The sequence below is a fragment of the Lepus europaeus genome, chromosome 5, assembly GCF_033115175.1.
Source record: "Lepus europaeus isolate LE1 chromosome 5, mLepTim1.pri, whole genome shotgun sequence".
Lineage (NCBI taxonomy): Eukaryota > Metazoa > Chordata > Mammalia > Lagomorpha > Leporidae > Lepus > Lepus europaeus.
Window position 1 is genome coordinate 124,127,409 of NC_084831.1, and position 27,710 is coordinate 124,155,118.

Sequence of the window (27,710 nt, forward strand, 5' to 3'; positions counted from 1 at the left end):
CGTGCCAGGGGATTCCAATTCAATCCCATCAAGGCAGCATGAACCAATGCCATCTCACTAGTCCAAGTGATCAATTTCAGTTCATAATTGATCACACTGATAGGTCTAAGAGTCAAAGGGATCACACAAACAAGACTAGTGTCTGCTAATACTAACTGAAAGAATAGAAAAGGGAGAGAACGATCCAACATGGGAAGCGGGATACACAGCAGACTCATAGAATGGCTGATGTCCTAACTAGCACTCTGGCCTCAGAATCAGCCCTTAAGGCATTCGGATCTGGCTGAAGAGCCCATGAGAGTATTTCAGGCATAGAAAGCCAAGACACTCTGGCAAAAAAAAAAAAATTGCAATTCTACCTTCAATCAGTATGACTCAATTTTCATTTAAAGAACATGTGAAAACAACAAAGACCACACGTTTCCTACAAGAATACATATAGGTTCACCAAAGTGAAATAAGCAGTGACTTGCAGTAAGTTTCATTAAAATTCACATTTGAAATCCTACTGTATGTTCTGTGATTTTTATGACAACAACATTAAATCTGAGCTCAAGCATAAGGTATTTAGAAAATGCTCAATACTTTGATAGAGAGACTTTCCATCTACTGATTCACTCACCAAATTGTCACAACGCTGGGGTCTGAGCCAGGTTGAAGGCAGGAGCCAGGAAATCAATCCAGGCATTCTACATGGGTGACACAGGCCCATGTACTTGGCATTTTCCACTGCATTTCCAGGCATGTTAGCAGGGAGCTGTATCAGAAGCAGAACAGCTGGGATTCAATCTGCCTCAGTGATAGGGGATGCCAGCACTGCAAGCCAATGAATTAAAGACAGTATGCTAATGAATATTAGAGACAATGAAACATAGCCAATAAAACTTAGAGAACAAGATAAGAAGTGGTGCTTCCAGGGGGAAGAAAAATAAGTGTTTAATATAAAAAGAAGACACCAGCAAAACAAATAGTATGCATTTCTACCTTATAACACTAGAGTGCAAGGCAACCAAGTAAATAGTATATATAAATAGCAAAGCTAAAAGGGAAGGAGGGAGAAATGGGTGAGTGACTCATTTCCTTTTCACTCTTGAAGCCTCATTTAATCAAGTTTGTGATTTACAACTCAGCCTGCAGATAAAAAAAGTTCTAAGTTGGCACTCTTTCAAATATAGGTATCGTTTTTAAAAATTAGGGAAATGTAGTTCAATTTTTCAATGTCACTAAGATGTTTATGAAAAAAAAAACTGTTCTGTTTCTCCAGCTAAGAAAATCAAAAGATTTATTCAAAAGAACGTTGATGGGAGGAGTTTCAACATAATTACGTAACTCCTCTTCCGGATAGGCAATTCCTCATGCCAGTGAAGTTAGTAAGTGACTCTAACTGCGCTGTTTCTCATTATCAAGTTTAGAGATGCTCCATTTTCTTAGCATTTTCAGGTTATAACATCTGCCTTTCTGTTTCTGCTTTACTGATTTATCTTCCTATTCAAACAAGATCAGCGTTTGTTTCCTGCATTTCTGAAGATCTCAAGATCTGGACAAGTGTTGAAGAAATTTCCTGTGAGGTAAGTCCCTTTAGCTTTTTCTGTACAGAAGATCCAGTGATTTTTTTTTTTTTTTTGAAACTTAGATAAGAAAGGGAAATCAGTTTTGATTTTTCCAAGTGGCGAGGTGAGGGGGGCAGGAAGGCATTTCTGTATTCAGAAAACTGAAAACTGCAGAGGCTTAATTATAATCCTTCACTTATTAAGGAACATAACAGACATGTTTCATTCCACCACAACTGGGGGTTGGACAAAAGAAAATGAATTTTGGCTATTTCAGATTTTAAAATACATTTTCCAAGTATGTATTAACAAAAGTGGATATTCAGAAGATTTTAGCTTTCACGCCTGAAGGGGTATAGAAAATTTGGTGACTCTGATGTGAGCTTGGGTAAAAGACAATGTAGTGACATGAAAAAAGTATCACAACAAAATAAGGCATAAAGCAATCTGTACCTGAAACTGTATTAAATTATATCATGCCAATTTTACAAGGCATACACACACTTAATAGAAATTGTGTTTCACACATTTATCCAAATAAATGATTTCTCAATATTTTTGTATTTGCGTTTAACTTTCACTTCAGTTCCATTTTGTACTCAGTGTAAAAGACAGCCATTTTTTAATTCCTCTTTCTTTCTTCAAGTCAGAGCCGAATTTTGTTGATGAGAATTTGTAGGAAACTGTAGAATGCTTTATTCCTTCCATAAAGCCTAGGGCATAAAGATTTAAAGATTTAAATGTTAATTTCAAAATTCCCTAAGGGCTAGATGAACTTTCTTTTTTATACTTGTTAACAGTATAGGTCATGTTTTCTAAACTTTTTCCTGATTTTTAATTCTTTTTATTTATTTTTAGTAATTGACGTGTGCTAAAATTTCAGACTTTTGGGGCTTAAATAAGACAGATAATGACATTAAGAAGTTCATGACTTATTTCACTAAGCATAATGGTCTCCAGTTGCATCCATTTTGTTGCAAAAGACAGCCAATCCCAAAAAGAAAAATATAATAAGTTTACTCTGATGTGTGGTAGTTAATGTAGAATACAAAAAAGTATAAATGAAACTGACATCTTATGATTTGATTACTGTTTATAGCCTTTGTCTATATTTGTATGGAACAATGTGTGATTATAAAGTAGGTTGAAATCTTGTTATTGCAAAAATTAAAAGAAAAATAAAGAAAGGAAGGGGGGATTGCGGGAGGAGTGGGAGCGAACTATAGTTATCTTCTTAAAATTGTACCTATGAAATACCTGTAAGCTATTCTTTTTGTATTAATACATTTTTTATTTTTAAAAAATCATGAAAAAACATTAACTAGAAAACAATCTCACTGTATTATATGGCATTGCCCCAGATTTATAAAACATGACAACAAATGCTAAAATATCAAACTTTAATCAAGATTTTGTCCATTTTTTTCTTACGGCTCTCCCTATTTCTAATATTAATATTACATATATATGATGGTATTTCAAAATATTCATAGAAAAATGGAATTAAAAAAGAGCTTATTTGGGGGCAAAAATTTGAAATTGATTGTATCAGCAGTCTTCAAAAAGTTTATGGAAAATGTACATTACAGAAAACTATGCTAACCTCAAAAATTTTTACTCTAAAATAAACTTATCTTTTCAATTCTAAATACTATTTATGTTAACTTGATGGAATTGTATAAAATGATAAAAATTGTATATATATTACCATCAGATGAATAAATAATTAGAACTGTTGTGTCTTTCTGGAACTTAAACATTTTATTATTAAATCATAAAACTCTGTTCTGATGATAATTTGAAAAACCTTGTTCCTTAATGGATTTAGCTTTACAGCCCTTGTCTCTTCTGTTGAGAAACAGTGTTTTTTCTTCCTTCATACTATTTGTTGAACTCTTTTACTTAGTGTAGGGTTAACCTTACAATCATTAAGTAAACTGGAAGTAGATCTCTGTAAAATTTAAGAGTGGGAATGGGAGAGGGAGGAAGAAGGGTTGGAGCACCGGTGAGAGGGAGGGAAGTATCACTGTTCATAAATCTGTGTGTATGAAATACATGAAGCTTGTATAACAAATAATTTTGTAAATAATGTAGACTGAATCAAATGTTATAATTTGACTAATTTTACCACCTTTGTTCAAGTTGTAACACTTATTCTGTACTTCCATCTATGTCTCCTTAGTCAGTACTTTTTAAAATTTCTATCTCTAGCTTCCCCTCAAGCACACATAACTTCTGAGAACTAGTATCTTCTTGTCTCATTACATTCACCCCACCTCATCTACTTCCTGGTTTGTTTCTTCTTGTTCAAGGCTTTGTTTTTTTACACATTGAAAGACCATACTGGGCCAGCACTATGGTATAGTGGGTAAAGCTGCTGCCTGCAGTGTTGGCATCCCATAGGGGCTCGGGTTTGAGTACCAGCTGCTCACTTTTAATCCAGCTCTCTGCTATGGCCTGGGAAAACAGTGGAAGATGGTCCAAGTCCTTGGGTCCCTGCACGTATGTGGAAGGCCCAGAAGAAGCTCCAGGCTCCAGGCTTCAGATCAGAGCAGCTCCAGTCATTGTGGCCATTTGAGGAGTGAACTAGTGGATGGAAGACCTCTCTCTCACTCTTTCACACTCTATCACTCTCTCTGCCTCTGCCTCTCTATAACTCTGCCTTTCAAATAAATAAATCTTTAACAACAACAACAAAAGACCATATTGCAGTAGGTGTTTGGCCTATCAGTTAAGTTGTTGTTTGAGGGGTCTGCATTGTGGCACAATGGTTACGTTGCCTCCTGCAACACCAGCATTCCAAATTGGTGCTGATTCTAGTACCTGCTGCTCCACTTCCCATCCTTCTTCCTGCTGACTTGACTGGGAAAGCAGCAGAAAATTGCCCAAGTCCTTGGCCCCTGTACCCACATGGGAGACCCTGTAGAAACTCCTGGCTCCTGGCTTTGACCTGGCTGGCCCAGCACTGGCTGTTGTGGCCATTTAGGGAGTAAAGCTTTTAGATGAAGATCTCTCTTTGTGTATCTCTTCCTCTCTCTGTAACTCTTTCTTTAAGTAAATAAAATAAATCTTAAAAATGTTGTTGCTTGAAACACTCACATCCCAAATCAGACTGCCTAGGTTTCAGTTTCAGTTCTGCTCCTAACTCTAGTTTTTTGCTAATGCATACTCTGGAAGGCAATAGCTCATGGCTTGAGTCATTGGGTCCCTTCCACCAATAAGACACACCCACACAGAGTTTCCAGCTCCTAGTTTTGACCTTGGCCCAGCCCTGGCTGCCAAGTTATTGTGGGAATTTGAGAAGTTAACTAGCGGATGGGATCTTTCTCTCTTCCATATTACTAGAATGCTACACTATATAATTTTAACTTAATTTATTTATTTTCTTGTTGGATATTCTTTCCAAAATAGTTTTTGGTAGGTGTTTTAGTGTTACTGATCTTGATTTTAATTGGTGAATCAGTATCACAGAATGATCAATAGACATCACATTTTAAATGTCATTTGAGCTAGATATAAAATTCCAGTTTCTTTTTTTTTAAAGATTTATTTATTTATTTGGAAATCAGAGTTACAGAGAAGGATAAGCAGAGAGAAAGAGAGAGAGAGAGAAAGAGAGAGAGAGAGACAAGAGAGAGAGGTCTTCTATCCGTTGGTTCACTCCCCAATTGGCCACAATGGCCAGAGCTGTTCCAATCCAAAGCCAGAAGCCAGGAGCCTCTTCCATGTCTCCCACACAGGTGTAGGAGCCCAAGCACTTGAGCCATCTTCCACTGCTTTCCCAGGCCATAGCAGAGAGCTGGATTGGAAGTGGAACAGCCAGGACACACACCGGCACCCATACAGGATGCTGACACTGCAGGCGGTGACTTTACCCACTACACCACAGCGCCGGTCCCAAAATTCCAGTTTCAAAATCACTTTTCCTTCAAGTTAAGTTGGCAACACTTTTGGGAAATCCTTGGGGTTATATATAGTTAGGTATTCAAAATTTGGTTGACAAGAAAAGGCTATTTTTCATTTTTTATTTTAATTTTAATTAATTTTTAACAGATTCAAAATGATTTGTATATTCAAGTCTAAGAACATAGTAATATCCCCCTTCTCCCTATCTCCATCCTTCTATTCCTCCTAACTTCCTTCCTTTTAGTCTTCTTTCTCTGCTTCTTATTTAGTTTTTGACATAACATATTTTAAATACACATTACATTAAAAAGGCATAATACTTCAGCAAGTAAGAGTTACAACAAGTAAAAAGCAAAAATACCCTAGTTTATTGGAAATATACATAACAGCTTTAAATAATAATTGAATGTATAAATGACCATGTCACCCATATACAATTTTTTAGTCAACTACTCATTATAATTTTTTCAATGAAAAACATACATAACAGCTTTAAATAATAATTGAATGTATAAATAACCATGTCACCCATATACAATTTTTTTAGTCAATCACTCATTATAATTTTTTCAATGAAAAACAACCAATGAAAATGTAACATCTATACATTTACTATGTGGTTATAATATAATAATTAAATTCATTTAGGCTTTAAGCCTTCTCTTCTCAAGAGGTTATGCCTAGAAATAATTTTATACAGATTGCAGTGCAAGTAATCATATATTAAATTTTTAAAGATTTTATTTATTTATTTGAGAGGTAGAGGCAGTGAGAGGGAGAGACAGAGAGAAAGGTCTTCCTTCCGTTGGTTCACTCCCCTTCCACTGGTTCACAGCCCCAATGGCTGGAGCTGAGCCAATCCAAAGCCAAGAGCCAGGTGTTTCTTCGTCTCCCATGCGGGTGCAGGGCCCAAGGACTTGGGCCATCTTCTACTGCTTTCCCAGGCCATAGCAGAGAGCTGGATTGGAAGAGGGGCAGCTGGGACTAGAACCTGCACTAGAACCTGCATAAGGGATGCAGGCACCACAGGCGGAGGATTAACCCAGTGTGCCATGGTGCCGGCCCCATATATCACATTTTTATACTCTATTAGTTACCACAGATTAGGGAAAACATATGGTGTTTGTCTTTTTGGGACTAGCTTATTTCACTAAGTATAGTGACTTTCAGTTGCATATATTTTGTTGTGAGAGACATTATTTCATTCTTTTTTACAGCTGAGTAATATTCCATAGTGTATATGTATGATAATTTCATGACCAGTGATCAACTGATGTTCATCTGGGTTTATTCCATATGCAAGCTATTGTGAATTAAGCTGCAATAAACATGGGGATATGGATAACTCTTTTATCAAGTAATTTCATTTCCTTTGGGTAAATTTCTAGAAGTGGGATTTCTAGATCATATGGTACATATATTTTCAGTTTTCTGAAGTACCTCCATACTATCTTCCACAATGGCTGTACTACTTTACCCTACTAATGGATTAGGGTACTTTTTTTCCCACATCTTCACCAGCATTTATTGTTTGGTGATTTCTGTATGAGAGCCATTGTAACTGGGGTGAGGTGAAACCTCTTTGTGGTTTTGGTTTGCATTTCGTGATAGTAATCCTGACAATTTTTTCACTTGTTTGTTGATCATTGAAATTTTCTTTTGTGAAAAATGCCTGTTCAAGTCCTTTGCCCACTTCTTAAGTGGATTATTTATTTTGTTGTTGTTCAATTTCTTGAGCTTTTTATAGACTCTGGATGTTAATACTTTATCAGTATCATAGTTTGCAAATATTCTGTCAGATGCCAATTGTCTCAAGATGGCACCTCCTCCCCTCGTTATCAGGCACCCTTGTAGGGGAATGGGGAGAAAGAAACGTGCTTTTACTTCACCAGATTAGGGACTACCCTGCCCCAGCTAGAGCTCCAGGCTGGATTCCAAGACAGTGTGGTCTGCAAAGTTCTCCCTCAGTCAATATCACCAGTGGCACTGTCTGCTGAAGCCTGCTCTCACCTCGCTCTCAGAATCTGGTGTCTCTTCCAGCCTCCAGCTGCTGGAGTTGTGGATGGTGCCCCTTCTCATTGCCATGTGTCCACACTCTCCATGCTGTGTTCCTCTTCTTTCTGTAGAATTTCTACTGCAAACGTCTCTCCAACTCTCCCCTGGGTATACACTTCCTGCCTTTTTTCTGTTTTGTTCCACTGGTCAGAAACAGCACATCATTTCCTATTCAGCTATCTTGCAATTGAACCTAAGAGAGGCTATTTAATGTACACACCATAAGAGATTTTATGTACATGACTCAGTAGGAGCTAAGGCATGACTCAGAGCACTCATATTTCTGCAGTAAGATGTGGAGGCATTCGTACTAAATTTAGAGTTTTAAATATGCATTGTTCTTCCCCTCCCCTGTAGCAGATATTTTTCCTTTTTTTGTTCTGTTTTTTTTTTTATTATTTTATTTTATTTTTTTAACTTTTATTTAATGAATATAATTTCCAAAGTACAGCTTATGGATTAGAATGGCTTCCTCTCCCCCATAACTTCCCTCCCACCCCACGCTACCTCTCCCCTTCCATTCACATCAAGATTCATTTTCAGTTCTCTTTATATACAGATCAGTTTAGTAAATATTAAGTAAAGATTTCAACAGCTTGCACCCACACAGAAACACAAAGTGAAACATACTGTTTGAGTACTAGTTATAGCATTAAATCACAATGTACAGCGCATTAAGGACAGAGATCCTACATGAGGAGTAAGTAAAAGTGACTCCTCTAATTGACACTCTTGTTTATGGCATCAGTAATCACCCTAGGCTCTTGTCATGAGTTGCCAAGGCTATGGAAGCTATTTGAGTTCGCAGACTCTGATCTTATTTAGACAAGGTCATAGTCAAAGTGGAAGTTCTCTCCTCCCTTCAGAGAAAGGCACCTCCTTTTTTGATGGCCTGTTCTTTCTACTGGGATCTCACTCACAGAGATCTTTCATTTAGGTTTTTTTTTTTTTTTTTTTTGCCAGAGTGTCTTGGCTTTCCATGCCTGAAATACTCTCATGGGCTTTTCAGCCAGATCCGAATGCCTTAAGGACTGATTCTGAGGCCAGAGTGCTGTTTAGGATATTCGCTATTCTATGAGTCTGCTGTGTAATATCATATCAGATATTTTTCTAAAATAATTTTTTACCAAATTTACACACATAACACACACAATTTTTGGCTTCACATTTTGAGATGTTTCAGAAGTACAGACAGAGTCTTGGGGAAAACATTATTAAAATTAATCCATGGATTTTTCTTTCATTTTGGTTTTGATCAATTCATTTTCTTTTAACTTTTAAATAATTGCATATTTATAAAATACCCAAAAGAGTAGAACAACAACAACAAAAAAAAACCCTTCTCAGTTTACCAATTGCTCACTTTGTTAACAATTGGCCATACTGGACTACTTTTTCTTATTCTGTCTATCTGTGTCACTATTGTCTGTCTCTGTTTCTCTCCCTGTATTTTTAGATTCCACATAAACATGAGATCATGCAATATTTAATTTTCTATCCCAGGCTTATTTTACTTTGGATAATGTTCTCTAGGTTCACCCATGTTAATAAATATTTCTGAATGAAGGAACGACAAAATTTCCTTTTTATTTAAGGCAGAATAACATTCTGGTGTAAGTATATAGCACATTTTTTATCAATTCGTGCATTGACAGTCATAGATTGTATTCATATCTTGACTATTGTGGAAAATGCTGTAATGAATATTGGTAGCAAATACTTCTTTGAGATGCTTATATCTTTCTTTAGCTATATATGCAGGGGTGGAATTGCTGGATCAAACTATAACACAATTTTTAATTTCTTGAGTAGCCTTCAAACTTTTTCTCCAATGACTACACATTTACTTCATACCTCAGAGAATAAGTGTTCTTTTCCTTTATTCTCATTCACATTGTTGTCTTTCTAACTATTTAGAAAATAGCCATCCTAAAAAGTGTGTGAGATAGCTCATCAGGGTTTTGATTTATATTTCACTGATGATTAGTGAAGTTGAACACCTTTTCATTTACATGTTGGCCATTTGTATGCTTTTGGAAGCATGTCTGTTCAAATTTTCACAACTTTTAGTTGTGTTCATTTTTTGCTTTGCTATTTAAATTATATGAACTTCTTACATTTTTTGGACATTGACTCCTTACAAATCATGTGGCTTGCAAACATTTCACCCATCTGTATGTTGTCATTTCATTTGTTGTCATATCATTTGTTTAAAAACATTTTGCTTGATATATCTCCCACGTTTTGTTATTTGTACTTCTGGGCTAAAATCCAAAATATCATTACTGAGAACAATGTCAAGTATATTTACCTCAAAGTTCTCTTCTAGTTTTACAGTTTCAAGTCTTATGTTTAAGTCTTCAACCCATTTTGAACTTATTTTGGGTATGTTGTAAGAGAAAAGTCCAATTTCACTAGCAATGAATCTTTCAACTCTTTCTCAGTTTTGTATATTTTTAAATTTCTCCACTGTGTCTTGATATGGGCTTCTGTTTGAGTCTCCTGTTTTACGCTCTATTGATCAGATCAATCTAAGTACATTTATGTTACTTTAATTGTGAGAAATTTATCTCATTTCTTTTTTTCATTTTTTTCTCTTTTTGCAACTAACAGTTTGTTAACACTGACATTTTTATCTATATATTATCTTTCTTACTTTTTATATTTTCTATTTTTTTTTAACTTTTATTTAGTAAATATAAATTTCCAAAGTACAGCTTATGGATTAGAATGGCTTCCCCCTGCATAACTTCACTTAACCCACAACCCTCCCAACTCTTGCTCCCTCTCCCATTCCATTCACATCAAGATTCATTTTCAATTCTCTTTATATACAGATCAGTTTAGTATATATTAAGTAAAGATTTCAACAGTTTGCACCCACACAAAACATAAAGTGTAAAATACTGTTTGAGTACTAGTTATAGCATTACTTCACATTGGACAACACATTAAGGACAGAGATCCTACATGAGGAGTAAGTAAAAGTGACTCCTCTTGTTGACTTAACAAATTGACACTCTTGTTTATGGCGTCAGTAATCACCCTAGGCTCTTGTCATGAGTTGCCAAGGCTATGGAAGCTATTTGAGTTCACGGACTCTGATCTTATTTAGACAAGGTCTTAGTCAAAGTGGAAGTTCTCTCCTCCCTTCAGAGAAAGGCACCTCCTTCTTTGATGGCCTGTTCTTTCTACTGGGATCTCACTCACAGAGATCTTTCATTTAGGTCCTTTTTTCTTTTTTTTTTTTTTTTTTTTTTTTTTTGCCAGAGTGTCTTGGCTTTCCATGCCTGAAATACTCTCATGGGCTTTTCAGCCAGATCCGAATGCCTTAAGGGCTGATTCTGAGGCCAGAGTGCTAGTTAGGACATCTGCCATTCTATGAGTCTGCTGTGTATCCCGCTTCCCATGTTGGATCGTTCTCTCCCTTTTCTATTCTTTCAGTTAGTATTAGCAGACACTAGTCTTGTTTGTGTGATCCCTTTGACTCTTAGACCTATCAGAGCCATCAATTGTGAGCTGAAATTGATCACTTGGACTAGTGAGATGGCATTGGTTCATGCTGCCTTGATGGGATTGAATTGGAATCCCCTGGCACGTGTCTAACTCTACCATTTGGGGCAAGTCCAATTGAGCATGTCCCAAATTGTACATCTCCTCCCTCTCTTATTCCCACTCTTATATTTAACAGAGATCACTTTTCAGTTAAATTTAAACACTTAAGAATAATTGTGTGTTAATTACAGAGTTCAACAATAATATTAAGTAGAACAAAAAAAAATACTAAAAGGGATAAAGTATTAAGTTGTACATCAACAGTCAGGACAAGGGCCGATCAAATCACTGTTTCTCATAGTGTCCATTTCAATTCAACAGGTTTCCTTTTTGGTGCTAGGTTGGTTGTCACCGATCAGGGAGAACATATGAAATTTGTCCCTCTGGGACTGGCTTATTTCACTCAGCATGATGTGTTCCAGATTCCTCCATTTTGTTAGGCAAGTTACAGAGAGAGGGACAGAAAATTCTGCCATCTACTGGTTTACTCCCCAATGGCCACAATGGTGGGAGCTGGGCCAATCTGAAGCCAGGAGCCAGGAGCTTCTTCCAGGTATCCCATGTGGATCCAGGAACTCAGGGAATTAGGCCACCCTCCACTGCTTTCCCAGGCCATCAGTAGCGAGCTAGATCAGAAGTGGAGCAGCCATAACTCTTACCTGCACCCATATGAGATACCAGCACTGCAAGTGGAGGCTTAACTCACTATGCCACAGCACCAGCCCCATATTTTCTACGTCTAATCAATCATATCTTGCAAATCATGTATCTGTTACAGTTATTTCCATTTACCCATATATCCAAACCATTATGCATAGCAGAAAGATTGTCTGCACTCTAAAGCCTAAGTTCTTTTTTTTTTTTTTTTTACAGGCAGAGTGGACAGTGAGAGAGACAGAGAGAAAGGTCTTCCTTTGCTGTTGGCTCACCCTCCAATGGCCACCATGGCCGGCGCGCTGTGGCCGGCGCACTGCGCTAATCCGAAGGCAGGAGCCAGGTGCTTATCCTGGTCTCCTATGGGGTGCAGGGCCCAAGCACTTGGGCCATCCTCCACTGCACTCCCTGGCCACAGCAGAGAGCTGGCCTGGAAGAGGGGCAACCGGGACAGAATCTGGTGCCCTGACTGGGACTAGAACCCAGTGTGCCAGGGCCGCAAGGCGGAGGATTAGCCGAGTGAGCCACGGCGCCAGCCAAAGCCTACGTTCTTAATACTCATATTTTTCTTTCTTAGTCAATGTATTAGACATTATTTTAAAAATTATAGAAGTCAGGCCAGTGTTGTGGCACAGTTGGTTAAACTGGTGCATGTAACATTGGCATCCCACATGAGCACCAGTTTAAGTACCTGATGCTCTTCTTTTGCCCAAACTCCTGGCTAACATGCCCAGGAAAGTGGTGGAAGATAGTCTAAGAGCTTGGGCCCCTGACACCCACATTGTGGACTAGTATGGAGTTTTTGGCTCCTGGCATTGACCTTCCCCATCTCTGCTCATTGTAGCCACTTGAAGGTGAACCAGCAGATGGAAGATATCTCTCTTTCTCACACACACACACACACACACACATGCACACACACACACTGCCATTCAAATAAAATAAACCTTCAAAATAATATAGAAGTATCATTTTCTTAAGTACTAAGTCTCATGTGCTACATTATATTCATAGTTTAGAAAACCATATGTCTGTAAATATACCCAATGTGAGATATTCCAAATGACTGGTTGGTCTTTTGTGTATAAAGTTATTGAAAATGAATCTTCATGGAGAACGGGACTAGGAATGGGAAAGGGAGGAGGAGGAGGTGGGGTGGGAGTGGGGGTGGGAGGGCAGGTACGCTGGGGAGAATCACTATATTACTAAAGTTATACTTACAAAATTTGTACTCATTAAATAAAAGGTTTCTTTGGGGAAAGAAGAAATAATAGTATACACACAGAGAGACACTATAGACTACTACACAGCCACAAAAAAAAAAAAAAAGATATCTTATCATTTGTAACAAAATGGATGCAATTGGAAACCATTATACCTAAATAAGCCAGTCTCAAAAAGATGAATACCACATGTTCTCCCTGATCTGTGGTAACTAATAGATTACCTAAAAGGTAACTGATAAGAGTGAAATTGACACTTAGAGATGATATGATTTTTAACAGCCTTTGTCTCAATTGTTGAGAAACAGTGTTTTTTTTTTTTTATACTATTTGTTGAACTCTTAGTGTAAGGATACTCTTATGAGTATAAAGTCAACTGGAACTAGAATCTTGTAAAACAAAAATAACAATTGGAATAGGAGAGAGAGGAGGAAGAAGAGTGGGAGTGAGTTAGCAGGATAGTGTGGAAATTATCACTATGTTCCTGAACCTGTGTGTATGAAACACATGAAATATGTATATCTTAAATAAAATTTAAACAAAAAAGCTACTCCTGAGCCAACTCAACTATCATCATTAATATGGAAGAAGTGTTACCTTCACATGCCCAGTAATTAAGTCCCTGTTTGTTATAGTCATACCTGTTCCCAATATGCCGGCATGGGCCAGTCACTCAGAAAAGCAAGATTTCATTTTTTAAATCGTCTGAATACATGTAACACTGTGTCCCATTTTTCTCTTGTAGATCCATCTGTATCTTGAAAGATGGGGAATGAATACAAGAAAATTGTTTTGCTGAAAGGATTAGAGGTCATCAATGATTACCATTTTCGCACAATTAAGTCCTTACTAACAGATGATTTAAAACTGACTGGGAAAATGCAAGATGAATATGACAGAATTAAGATTGCTGACTTACTGGCAGACAAATTCCGAAGTGATGCTGGATTGAGCACGCTCATAAAACTGTTCAAAGATATAGACCCACTTAAAAACCTGGCTGAAAAGCTTCAAACAGAGAAGTTAAAACGTAAGGAAGGAATGGGGAACATGAACCTCTTGTCATGTTAGATCCTTTTCCCGTTTTATGACTCAGTTACTGAGACTGTTTTGGTACTTCAAATTCCAACAGGTTAACAACTTACAGTTTTTTTTTCTACTTCAAAATGCGTGTTAAGAATTAGAATTAAGGCAGCCAGTGCTGAGGCTTGGCGGGTTAAAGCCTCAGCCTGCAGCACCTGCATCCCACATGGACGCCAGTTGGAGTACTGGCTGCTCTACTTCCTATCCAGCTCCCTGCTAATGTGCCTGGGAAAACAGTGGAAGCTGGCCCAAGTGCTTGGGCCACTGCACCCATGTGGGAGACCTGGATGAAACTCCTGGCTCCTGACTTGGCTTGGTCCAGCCCTGACTGTTGCAGCCATTTGGGGAGTGAACCAGTAGATGGAAGATATATATCTCTCTCTCTTTGTCGTCTTCTCTCTCTCTGTAACTCTGCCTTTCAAATAAATAAATGACTTTTTAAATAAAAAGACAGAATTAAAGATAAGCTTATTTAGTGCATAAAAATGTGAAATCCACTCATAATTTTTTAATAATATGGATTTTTCTATAAACATTTTAAAGACACTTTCTATTTCTTTTTACTCATTTCTGTAATTTCAATGGATTATCTGGAAAATATGACAAGTCAGATCATGAAAACCTGAGATTTGTTATAGGAGCTGACAGGAGCACAGGATTGAGAAAGTATTGGAGTTAAGTACATGAAGTTCAGAAGATGAGAAGGATGAGTCCAGGGCACACGTGATGAATAAGGGAAGCACTATGGAGCTGAAACAGTGTCTGTGACTGCCTGGATACCATTGACCACCTTATAGCCAGGTTGGACTAAGCAGAGGTAGACACAGAATAGCTAGATTCATAAACAGGAGGTGAAAGAGATAGTCTGAGGATTACTCCGGCTGTCTTAAATCATCTGCCCTGAGTTTATCTGTCTTCTTTTTTATGATTAGTTTTGAAGAAAAGTAAACCAAAAGCAGCAAAAGGAGCAACCCCATTGAAAAAAATTAATCAAGATGAAACTGGTCTTGCTACACCTGAACCCACCAGAGGAAACACCATCACCACTACAACAGCAGAGGAGACTCCAGAAGCTCAGGTAAGCTTGAGGATGAGGAGCAGGCTAGACGTCCCACAGAAAAAAAACTGTGATGGCCTTCCCACTCAGTTCCAGATTTACCAAGCTGTGTAATAATCAGTCATCTTTGTGGAAGAAGTAATGAAAATATGCATTATGTAAATATGATATCTTCATCTCTACTAGAGAAGTGTACAAACAGATAGGAAAACACTTTGCCTATGTTCACAAAAACATACTTTCTCTAATTCCAAGTCGGTCACAAGGTACCAAAGAGATAATTAGAGGAAAGATACGTATAACTTTTCCCTCTGCCTTTTTTATTAAACCATTTATCCCCACATCTTACCACTGGCCAAGGCTTGACCAGCACATCATCAGATTTTCTAGAAAAACATTCTTAAGAATACTAAATGTAGGCCGGCGCTGCGGCTCAATAGACTAATTCTCTGCCTGCAGCGCCGGCACACCGGGTTCAAGTCCCGGTTGGGGCGCCGGATTCTGTCCCGGTTGCCCCTCTTCCAGGCCAGCTCTCTGCTGTGGCCCAGGAGTGCAGTGGAGGATGGCCCAAGTGCTTGGGCCCTGCACCCCATGGGAGACCAGGAGAAGCACCTGGCTCCTGCCATCGGATCAGCACGATGCGCCAGCCGCAGCGCGCCAGCCACGGCAGCCATTGAAGGGTGAACCAACGGCAAAAAGGAAGACCTTTCTCTCTGTCTCTCTCTCTCACTGTCCACTCTGCCTGTAAAAAATTTAAAAAAAAAAAAAGAATAAATCTACTACCTAATAATGAAAATGTTCTCAAAATTCATTCAACACTGAAAACTATTAACAAGAAAATTAAACCACTTTCAGAAAAGAAAGAAAGCAACCAAAGAAAACAGTGGAACCAAAAGGAGTAAGGTCTGTGATGTGCAGACTCCATCTCCCTGTCTTGAAAGAGCCAACATGTCCACAACCATGGGCCAGATCTCAGCATCAACACCATGCAAAACTCCCTCAACTGAGGTAATCTCATCCTCTGTCCCTTTTCCTTCTTTTTGCCAACTTAAAATACAGGAATCATTTCTCACAATTCTCATCTCATCCTCTACTTAAAAATAACAACAGAATTTAAGTAGTTAATCAAATGTATATGTTGAAATTCACAGCATCATGATCTTTTCCTTCAACAGGGATGCTTGATAAATTTGATATTCTCTCTAACTCTAGGAAGTTTTCTGTTCTAGGCTGCTCCATGGAAGGGAGAGAGATAGAGTGTCCTGCACAGTTCAGGCAGATAGAGCACTGGGCTCACCAACTTCTGCTGCCATCCCTTTCACACCTGTACCTTTCTCTCACTAATTATTCGAGTTTCAGCAACACTTACTGTGGCTCCTTTCTTCCTCAAATTTTCTACACCCTATTTCCTCCCTGTTATGGCTTGAACAGGATTAGGCTCTCCCAATTCATGCAGATATTTTAACCTCAAACCCTTGTGTTAAGGGTTAATGGATGAATGTTAATGGTTGACAAATCGAAGGTTGAGTAATTCATCTAATTATGTCTGACAGGTAGGCCCAGTGGGAGGTCACAGAAGGCTTGCCCTGGGAAGGTAGTTCTTGTGAGAGCTTTGGTTACACAAATCAAGTATGTTTCCCCTCTCTCTCTGTTTCCTGGCTTACCAGCGATCTGTCCTGTGTATGGTTTCCTTATCCAATATCCTCATTGGACTGTGAACCTCAAAATGCACATAAAAATAATCTCCCTTTCTTCCAAATCATCTTTTCTAAGATATTTTAGTTAAAGTTACAAAAAGCTAACTAATACACTCCACCCGAAAGCACTTTTTTCCCCCAAGGACATAATTTATTTTCTTTTTGCTTGAATTTTTTTTTTAATTTTACTTAAGTTATACAAGTTTCATGTATTTCATATATAGAGATATACAGATTTAGGAGGCCAAAACTATCCACCCCCTATGTTCCAATATCAATATCCAGCCCTCACAGAATTCTTCTTGAAATGAAATCTCATTCAGATTAGGTAAAAAATGTATGGTGTTCAGTCTGATAGGATTTCATTTCTTCCTATCAGTTATGACAACTACCAAATGTTTGTCCCTCCTTCACTGTGTGTTTAAGATTATGGCTACCTCTTTGTCCTGTGAACCTTGTAAGCCAGACCCTCCTATCACTACCTGGAAATATTGAAATATGACAGCACAAATAAAGGTCGAAAGAAGCGTACATAATCCAATCAAGAACTTGATATCTCTTATATCTCTTGCAAGGCCTAAAGGACACAAAACCTTCAGATGACATGAAGGAATAGGATGGAGAGTTGAGAAATTTGAGGAAAACCATGCAGAAATAATAACACACAATGCCTTTAAAACATTATATTCTGAGAATTGTGTCTATGAACTGCATGAATCTGTTCTATTACATTAACATGAAAAATGATATATGAGAAAAAACATTTAATTTTTTTAAAATGTTCATTTAGAGGTAGGCATTTGAAGCAACAGTTAGATAGTTGCTTGGGACATTCTGCATCTCCTATCAGAGTGTCTGCTTTGAGTTTGAGGTATTTTGCTTCCACTCCAACTTTTACTAATACACTAGAATACAGCAGATGATAGCTCAAGTACTTGGGTCACTGCTACCTACATGAGAGACCCACAGTGAGTTTCAGATCCCTGATTTTGGCCTGATTAGTTAGCTAATTATTGGTTATTAGAATCAAATATATACTAATCAGATATTATCAAACTTTTGCTTGTATTCTTTCAAGTAATTTTCTTCATAATTACTTAGTAAGTTTTCCCAATATAATATCCTAAAATTATCACTATTTATTACTTATTTTACTCATTTAACATAAAAGAATCATCTTTTCAAGTTCATAAATAAATAAGTGCTCATTTAGGGATATGTAAGGCTGAGTTGCATGAATATAAAATAATTTTTATTAATTCCTTTTTGGCTGGCATTCCAGTATCCCAACAGTAATGCATCTTTGGTGAACATACTTGCATTTGTGTCCTTTGTGGCTTCTGAATAGTTATATAAGTTATATAATTTCTTTCATGCACATTCTGAAACTTTCTCAGTTTGAATCTTATTGTTACTAATGTCTTTGTATATGTGTGCTCTGTAATTAATTAACACAAATCAAGGAATACATATGATATTTGTCTTTTTGAGACTGGCTATTTCACTAAGCATAATGGTTTCCAGTTGCATACATTTTTTTTTTTTGGCAACACACAGGATTTCATTCATTTTTATGACTGAGTAGTATTCCATAGTGTATGTATGCCACATTTTCTTTATCCAGTCAGCTGTTGATGGACATCTGGGTTGATTCTATATCTTAGCTATTATGAATTGAGCTGCAATAAACAAAGGGATACATATAACTCTTTCATAATGTGATTTCATTTCATTTGAGTAAATTATCATGAGTGGGATAACTGGGTCATATTGTAGATCTATTTTCAGTTTTCTGAGGAATCTCCATACTGTCATCCATTATGGTTGCATTAGTTTACGTTCCCACCAACAGTGTCTTAGGGTATCTTTTTCCCCACATTCTCTTCAGTATTGAATTTTTTAAAATTATTTTTGGTTGATAGCCATTCTAACTGAGGTAAGGTGAAAACTCACTGTGGTTTTTATTTGTATTTCCCTGCTGTCTAGTGATTCTGAGAAATTTTTCATGTGTCTACTGACCATTTGAATTTCATCCTTTGAAAAATGTCTGTTCGTGTCCGTTGGCCATTTCTACTCTGGATTGTTTGTTTTCTTGTTGTAGAGGTTATCTGGTTCTTTATAGACTCTGGGTATTAACCATTCATCAGTTGTATGGTTTGCTAATATTTTCTTCCATTCTCTTGGTTGCCTCTTCACATTGTTCACTGTTTCCTCTGCAGTACAGAAGCTTCTTAGCTTAATATATTCCCATTTATCTACTTTACTTTTATTGCTTGTGATTCTGAATTCTTTCCCAAGAAATCTTTGCCTATGCTAATGTTTTACAGAGTTTACCTGATGTTCCCCCTAGGAATTTGATGGTATTAGGCCATAGATTTAGATCCTTGATCCATTTTGAGTTGACTTTTTGTGTAAAGTGTAAAGCAGGAGTCTTGTTTCATATTTATGCATGCATAAATCCATTTTCCAGCACCATTTGTTGTTGAGCCTGTCCGTTCTCTAGGGATTGATTTTAGCCTATGTGTCAAATATTAGTTGTTTATAGATGCATTGATTAATTTCTGGAGTTTCTTTTCTGTTCCATCGGTCTACATGTCTATTTCTGTGTCAGTACCAGGTTGCTTTAATTATAACTGCCTTATAGTACGTCTTAAAATCAGGTAGTGTGATGCCTCCAGCTTTGTTTTTGTTGTTTAAGATTGCTTTAGCTAATCGGGGTGCCTTGTGTTTCCATACGAATTTTAGCATCATTTTTGGTAGATCTAAGAAGAGCTTCATTGGTATTTTGATTGGGATCACATTTAATCTCTAGGAATACTGCCAAATGACATGAGAATAATGTCTTTCTTACATATGAGTCTTTACTACTAGCTAAATTGCTTCTTCAAAAGTTTTCCCTGTATTATGATAATTGGCTACATTGATGAAAAGTCAGATCTAAGTAAAAGTCTATTCACTCACTGGGGTTTGCTGTGTGTAGAATGCCAGGTCAGAACGTAGGGAGACAATTCGTACATCATCATACACTTGTATCTGTAAAGCTCATAGTCCACCCTTGCTTCACATTTTCTCTGATGGGTTAACCTGTTTCCTTCCATGAAAGCCTTCTGTTATAACACAATAACTCAGAATATTGTGGAGAAAAGACAATGGAGGTATATCAATTGGTTACTGGTTTTCCAGAGATGTATTTTTGTTGGAAAAGTGGTCTATTCATGTTTATGAATGTGACTGTAACCAGAGTGTCTCTACCTGAGTCTGTTTTAGATGGGAGAGTTTGAACCAGTCCATGTGTTTCTGACCACTTAAAATAGACCACTATTTCTTAGAAAGGACTTGATTCACAAGACCCTGAATATTCTACTAGTAACTGAAAACCTTTACCATTTGTGATTTGTGTTATTAAGTGAGTTAAAATATATTTATGTTTATATTATTATCTTTCACTTAAGTACTTCATTAAAATGAACATTATCCACCACTGTGGTATGCTTGCAGAGGATCAAGCCTTATTTCAGAAAGATTATTCTATTTCAGTGACAGTACTACTGCTGTGCCTGTTATCTAATACCTTATATATTTTTTTCTGTCTGAACTATACTCAACAAGTCTTTCATTTCTGTTGAGCATTCCCTCTCTAGTGTTGTCCTAAATCCAAATTTCCCTAAAAGTTATTGGGAACAATGCTATTGCTGAGTTTTCTTTCATACGAAAGTGACTTTGTATTCTCCACTCAAATGTGTAAGTTTATTTTCTTCCGTCCATTTGACACAGAAAAGGCAGACTCAGCATCAGGTGGCTGCAAGAGGAAATCATGTACACAAAGACCCCAAGATAGTGATGGTCCTGAAAGCAATGGCTCCATTTGAATATGAGATTTCAGAAGAGAAGAAAGGCACAATGTTTCATGCTACAGTGGCTAGTGAGACTGAGCTTTTCCAAGTGAAAGTGTTCGATACCAATCTGAAAGAGAAGTTTACAAAAAACAAGGTCATTATCATATCTGATTACTTCAAATATAAAGGAATCCTGGAGATTTATGATACATCATCTGTTTCTGAAGCTAGTCCTGATCAACAGATTGAAGTCCCCAGAAGCATTATCAGTAAAGCAACCAAAAGCTTCAAGATTGATCAACTCCAGAAACAAGCATCAGGAACAATAGTGTATGGGTCGTTTAAATTACAAAAGGTAATCACAATGGTTTTACTATTGTTGTTCATTTTCTCCAACTCCTGGAATTAAGTGTTTTAACTTGCCAAACTCTGTACTGACTATTAGAACTTAGAACCTTGTCTTATGTAGATATACTATATGTATATACCTTGTATAGACAGGTAGCAATAAGGAGTAGGGTTATGTGACTTAATATTATTCAACTTCCCCCAGACAGCCTTTGTATAAATTCTTTGAAAAATATTTACTAAGAAACCTCATTCCAACAAGGGTTATTACCTTTTCTCAGCACACAATGAGCATAGACAATGCAGGGCACACAATATCCTAACGCTAATTATCGTATTTCCTGAGCTCTGCTACAACTATATAAATCATCATTTTCCTTTTATTTTGAAGAATGGATTTCCTTAACATGGTTGCATTCTGCTTGTGACATATACTCAAATTAATGAACAGATTTGTTGGCATTCTCCTGAATACAAACACATATTTAGTAGTTAGGTAAATGATATAACATTTACAGATCATCTTCCCTACTCATTCATTTAATTAATTGTTCATGCAGAGTTTATAGAACACTTGAGAATTATTTTATACCATGATGTTTGGTAAACAAAGTAATTCAATCTCCTCTTTTATGAAAAAAAAAATTAGAAATTTTGCTGAAGATCTCAGTGCCCAAATTCAGGATATTAGTTAGAATGATGCATTGAATCAATGCAAACTTTACAAACTTTTATGAACTCAACATCTTAAATAATTTACTGCTTCATAACTCTATATATCTGTCTTTCAGAGAGATCCTTAACTTAATATCAATTGCCTTGTTACACTCTATTTAAGAAACCATACTTATAAATGCAACTATAGATTTTACAAATAACAGCTTAGTGAGTGAAATACCATAGGGGGTTGATAGTGTGGGTGGGAAGGCAGGCACGGCGGAAAGAATCACCATGTTCCTAAAGTAGTAAATATGAAATATATGAAGCCTGTGATTGTATACATTCTGCATACAATTGCATACAGTTCTGCATATATTCCCACAGACTTCCTTCTAAGGGTACAGTTTAAAAACTTGCCATTGGATGCCAAATCCCCATAAGCAGGGTGGTTAAAAAAAAAAAAGCATTTTAAGTGTTAAAGTGATCATAAGGATAGGATTAGGCATTAATATGATCATATAGATAGGATTAAGTGTTAAAATGATCATACAAATAGGATTAAGTGTTTGACAATACTAATAGATAGTTAAAAAGGCGTGAATGCACCAATATGAGAAGCAGTCCATACAACAGAATCATAGGAAGACAATCACTTAAAGTAACACTCTGACCTCAGAATCAGCCCTTAATGCATTTTGGCCTGTCCAAAAATCCGCAAGAGCATTTCAGGCATGAAAATCCAAGACACTGTGGAAGAAAGTGTCCTATGTGAAGGACCTCTGTGGGTGAGACCCGAGTGGAAAGAAGTGGTCATCAAAGAAAGAGGCACTTTTCTCTGAAGGGAGGAGAGAACTTCCACTTTACTTATGGTCCTGTCTAAATATTAAAGGAGTTTGTGGATTCAAAAGGCTTCCATAGCCTACACAGCTCATGTGAAAAGCCTCAGGTGATCACTGAAATCATACATAAGAGTGTTAATTGTTAAATTAACAACAGGAGTCACTGTGCACTAACTTCCCATGCAGCACCTCTGTCCTCAAAGAACTGTATTATGAGAGTTAATAGTAAAACTTGTTTTTAAAGATCTACTTTGTATTAGTGTATTAAGTGGAGGATAATCTTACATCTCATAAGTTTTAGATAAGCCTTAATGTCCAACTCCATTGCCTGTTTCCTCAGGTTCTTCTTTGATTAATAATAAAACTTGTTCTCAAAAAAAAGTATATTATCACAAAAATTAAAAGAAGAATAAGGAAGGAAGCAGGAGGAAGGGTGGCAGCAAGGGAGGGAGGGAGGATGGGGTGGGAAGTGTTATTATGTATATAAAACTGTATTATGACATTCATGAATTTTTTCCATTTATATAAATAAAAAATATTAGGAAAAGTAAAAGAAATCAAAACTTCTTTTGTGAAGGAAGAAATAGAAAATTGGAACAAATTCTTGTTCTATAATTCCCAAGCAGGAAAAACCTAGAACAAGAAAGGCAAATAAGCGTAATAATAAAAGTAAGATACTCAGAGAAGTCCTTGTCAAAGCTATGTGTACATCTGTGCCCATAATTGGCTCTTTATTATTTTATGTTTCTCAAACATATGAGAGTTAGAAACTGAATATTAATTTTTTTTAGAAAACAGTGAAACTGAAGAACACAATTTATGAAATACAAGATAACACAGGAAAGATGGATGTTGTGGGGAATGGAAAATGGCACAACATGAAGTGTGAAGAAGGAGATAAACTTCAACTCTTCTGCTTTCACCTGAAAACAATTGACAAGAATCTAAAACTCACATGTGGAATTCACAGTTTCATTAAGGTGGGAACTACACAGAAACTTTATGTTGCAAAAAGTAAAGTATTATTTTTGGGTTTGGGGAGCAAATAGGAGGAGAGTCCAAAAATGTCATTGCACTTATTTCTAAGCAGATGTTTTTTAAAAGATATTAAGGAGTAAGTATGCACAAGAAAGGTGTGATGATTGTGCTAAATGATAAATTATTAGGAGAAATTTGGAAAACAAGGAAGAAATTCCAAATAGTAGTCACGAGGTAGGGCTTTGAATAAGACAGATTTAATTTGAATCCTGGCTTCGATACTGGTTAGTTGGCTTGAATGTGTAAATAATTTAATTAGTTGTCTAAAATAATGGGTGTCTTCATTTCTTCAGACAGGTTAAATGTTAAGGGAAAAATGCATACATCAATTATGTCACCGCCCAGCACTATATGAGTAATTAATCTCTGGCAGGTATTACTTTTCTTATCAAGGTGAGGATAATAGAGAGATAGATTTAAGCACTGCGAATGGCGTATGCAAATACTCGGGAGTGTGGAACTGTGCTTTCTGTATAGGTGAAACTCTGTAGATATAGAAGACCAGGGGAAGGTGAGGCCAATGGAGAAAACAAGAACTTGTTAAATGTAGCTTTTTTGGTCAGAAATGAAGAATTGAAAAAAATCAGTGTGAAAGCAGTACAAGTTGGAAGATTTCATTTAGAAAAATACTCATCGCTTTGATATTTTAGCAAAAAAAAAAGAAGGCTCTGTAAACTATCTGGGAAGAATACAGTGGAGAGACACTAGGTATGATGGCAAAGATAGCAGATAGATGCAGTGATAAGTTAGAGTTTACTCATACCCCAACTATAATGGTTAAACATTCAGGAAATTTACATGCTGTTCATTAAAACTTAGGCAGTTTGAAATTAACCATAGTAGAAGTTTTTATATCACAAAAATCTGAAAACACTACGAATTGAGACTTTTAAAAAATGTGGACATCGGCCGGCGCCATGGCTCAACAGGCTAATCCTCCACCTAGCGGTGCCAGCACACTGGGTTCGAGTCCCGGTCGGGGTGCCGGATTCTGGCCCAGTCGCCCCTCTTCCAGGCCAGCTCTCTGCTATGGCCCAGGAGTGCAGTGGAGGATGGCCCAAGTGCTTGGGCCCTGCACTCCATGGGAGACCAAGAGAAGCACCTGGCTCCTGGCTTCGGATCAACACGGTGCGCCGGCCACAGCGCGCTGGCTGCAGCGGCCATTGGAGGGTGAACCAACGGCAAAGGAAGACCTTTCTCTCTGTCTCTCTCTCTCACTGTCCACTCTGCCTGTCAAAAATAAAAATAAATTTTTAAAAAGTGGACATCTAGTTTATCAGGATATCACATAAGTATTTCAGAATTCTACTCAAGAAGGAGAAAGCAAATAGGAAGAAATAGATTTGTTTGATGGCATATCTCCAGGATTGTGTGACTAATGAATTGATGATGGTGAAAAAGAGAAAATATTTGAGGAGAGTTCAAGGATGATTCAGATAATCTAACATCAACTGGATAAATGGTGCCACTCGCCACTGATAGTGAAAATACAGGAGAAAAGCATGGTACAGGAAATGAAAACATGTTCTGCTCTGGACAAGTTTATTTCTATAGGATACTCAAGACTTATTTCTCCATCAATCTAGATATACAGATTGGAACAAAAAAATTTGTACTAGATACTGTGTGTGTGTGTGTGTATTTGAGTTTAGAGATACAAATTAAAGTCATGGGTTTGGATGATATTTTCTAAAACAAATAATAATAATATAATAACACTTCATTGACACTGACAGAAATCATTTACTGAGCACTCACTATGTCAACTGAGACAATGATGGAGCTATAAAAAATTGTCCCCATTTCAAAGGTATAAATATTGATGCTCAATAATTTTAAGTAATATGCCTAGCCAACACAGCAAGTAAATGATAGAATCGAGAGTCATATGAGGTTGCCCCGCTCCAGAATGCAGGGTCCTAAGCAAAATAAATAAGAGCAGACAGGGAGGGTGCAGTCATGGAAAGGACTGATTAGTACAGATTTAGGAGTGGCTGGAGGTAAAGGACAATACAATTGAGAATTTAAAAATTGGACAGATCAAAGGCAAAATGGGAAATATCTATCAATAGGATCGAAAATAAATCTATTGAGGAAAGGGTCCACACAGCTTATGACAGAAACAAATGACCAAAGGGTCCCAATGTCTTGGAATAACTGCATCTAAGATCTAAAGTGAAATGCACATCCCAGCTCACAAGAGAAAGATAATATTGACTCCACATGACTTCACAATATTCCTCTAATATCTGAATAAACTCACATAATCACACACAAAGAGATCTACAGTGAGATTGTTTTTAAGATTCATTTTCTTTATTTGAAAGGCAGAGTCACAGAGAAACAAGGAGAGACAGAAAGAGAAAGATCTTCCATATGCTGGTTAACTCCCAAAATGACTGTAAGAGCTGGGCCAGGTTAAGCTGAAGCCATGAGCCTGAAACTCTGTCTGAGTCTTCTATGTGGGTGACTGGGGCCTAAGCATGCAAGCCATCTTCTGCTGCTTTCCCAGGTGCATTAGCAGAGAACTAATCAGAAACGCAGCAGCTGGGGCTTGAACAGGTGTTCATGTGGGTTGCTGGCAAAGGAGGTAATGCCAGCCCCCCTTTCTTGAATTCTTGATAACACATATCAAAGCTAAATTTAAGTACAAATAATTCAAGTATTGATTCAATACAGACATATTAATATGTAGAGACCTGCACATATATACATTAGTTGCTCCACTTCTCAGATGCTCTAATGCAAAATTCCCTGTGTTTTATGTCTACCTAGTAATCCAGAGCAATAGCACAGAGAACATAATACATTATGTTGACTGCTTTCACTTTTATGCCTCAGTCAATGCTTCACATTGGATAAATCAGTCTTTATCTTTTTGCTTATTGTTCCCCTGATCACACGTGAAGAATTCTTGCTCTTTTCAAATGTACCCATACTGGGCATGAGAAAATATCTCTTATGTCCAGGTAAAGGTGAAGGGGGGCTCAAAAGATAGTAATGTATGAAAAGAATTGAATGAGAAAAAATGAACAGTGCTTGAGAGGGCCGAAGAGGGACTAATGTAGCCTGTGGGAAGAACAGAGAGTTAGGGGTGAAAGCTGAGTTTCACATAAATTGCTGGGATCTCATTGTGTCTTTTCTCTCTCCTTCAAGGTCACCAAAGGCACAAAATGCAAGAAGACACCCATGGATTTTAATTTAAGTCAGAAAGTTGAAGAAATGACCCACCCTCCAAATCAACCAAATGTTTTTGGGAGTGATATTGTTAAAGTTGAGCCTTTCTTTTAAATAGTTGATTCAGTGGTAATATCCAAGCCTATAAGGTTAATTCATAAAGTTCATGCAAAATAAAGATAAATTTATTTTGAGACAAAAATATGTTTTCATCATAAAGAAACATTCAGTGTTTAAAGAAATAAATGTATTTACTTTGATTGACATTATTCAGTGTGGAATGTATCAAAACATCAAATAGTACTCCATAAATATGTACAATTTTCATATGCCTATTAATTTTTAATTTGAAAAACTTTTTTTAAAAGAAATAGAACTCCTGAACAGTCCTATACCTGTTAAATAAAATGAATTCAATAAACAAAAATATTTCCACAAAAATAACTCCATCTAGATGGTTTTATTATGGAGATTTGGGCCTAAAGCTCATTTTGTGGGGACTGGGAGACCCAGCTGGATTTGGAGAGACTCCCTGCTAGCCTTCATCCAGATTTTTGTCTTCCCATGTGTAGGAATGCAACCAAGAGATACAGATAGACATAGGCAGAAAAGCAAGGCAAGATGTGCTTATACCTTATGTGAACTCTTATTTGGACTACCATATGACAATTTAATTCTAAAATTTCTCCACTAGGTTATCTCATGCAAATTAGGATACACTGTGGCTGCAAACAATCTGACACCACTTTAATTCAGGTTTGGCAGCCAAATAAGCTTTGAATTAAAACATTTTAAAATAATCTTTCTTAGAGAATTGAGAATTTTGTAGTTAGAACTAATGATTTCCCTGGTTGAATGTTAAAATCTTGCTCTATATTCCAAAATGTTTTTGTCAGCATGAGCCTCCTTTCTTTTCCATATTGTATGTGAGACTTATGGGCTGTGTAGGCTCCCCAACTCAGCCCAGAAATGCAAATTGTTTCTACCTGGGAAAGTCTGTTGAATCATGGAAAGAAAAACTCACCCTAACAG

The 27,710-nt window shown here is 37.0% G+C and overlaps 1 protein-coding gene across 1 annotated transcript; it reads left to right on the top strand.

Moving 5' to 3' along the window:
• Positions 1-1,350: 1,350 nt before the first annotated feature.
• MNDA (myeloid cell nuclear differentiation antigen) lies at positions 1,351-27,122 on the top strand. Its single transcript, XM_062192548.1, has 7 exons — positions 1,351-1,568; positions 13,689-13,973; positions 14,959-15,104; positions 15,939-16,091; positions 20,555-20,971; positions 23,255-23,443; positions 26,658-27,122. Exons 2-7 carry the CDS (start codon positions 13,709-13,711, stop codon positions 26,790-26,792), a joined length of 1,305 nt encoding a protein of 434 aa, XP_062048532.1. The 5' UTR covers positions 1,351-1,568; positions 13,689-13,708; the 3' UTR covers positions 26,793-27,122.
• The last annotated feature ends 588 nt before the right edge of the window (positions 27,123-27,710 follow it).

What these genes read in the sequence shown, in the direction of transcription:
- MNDA (XM_062192548.1), top strand. Translation starts at nt 13,709, where the DNA reads ATGGGGAATGAATACAAGAAAATTGTTTTGCTGAAAGGATTAGAGGTC. An exon ending in AGGAGACTCCAGAAGCTCAG is followed by an intron (nt 15,105 to 15,938) that starts GTAAGCTTGAGG and finishes AACCACTTTCAG; the next exon opens with AAAAGAAAGAAAGCAACCAA. An exon ending in GCAAAACTCCCTCAACTGAG is followed by an intron (nt 16,092 to 20,554) that starts GTAATCTCATCC and finishes CATTTGACACAG; the next exon opens with AAAAGGCAGACTCAGCATCA.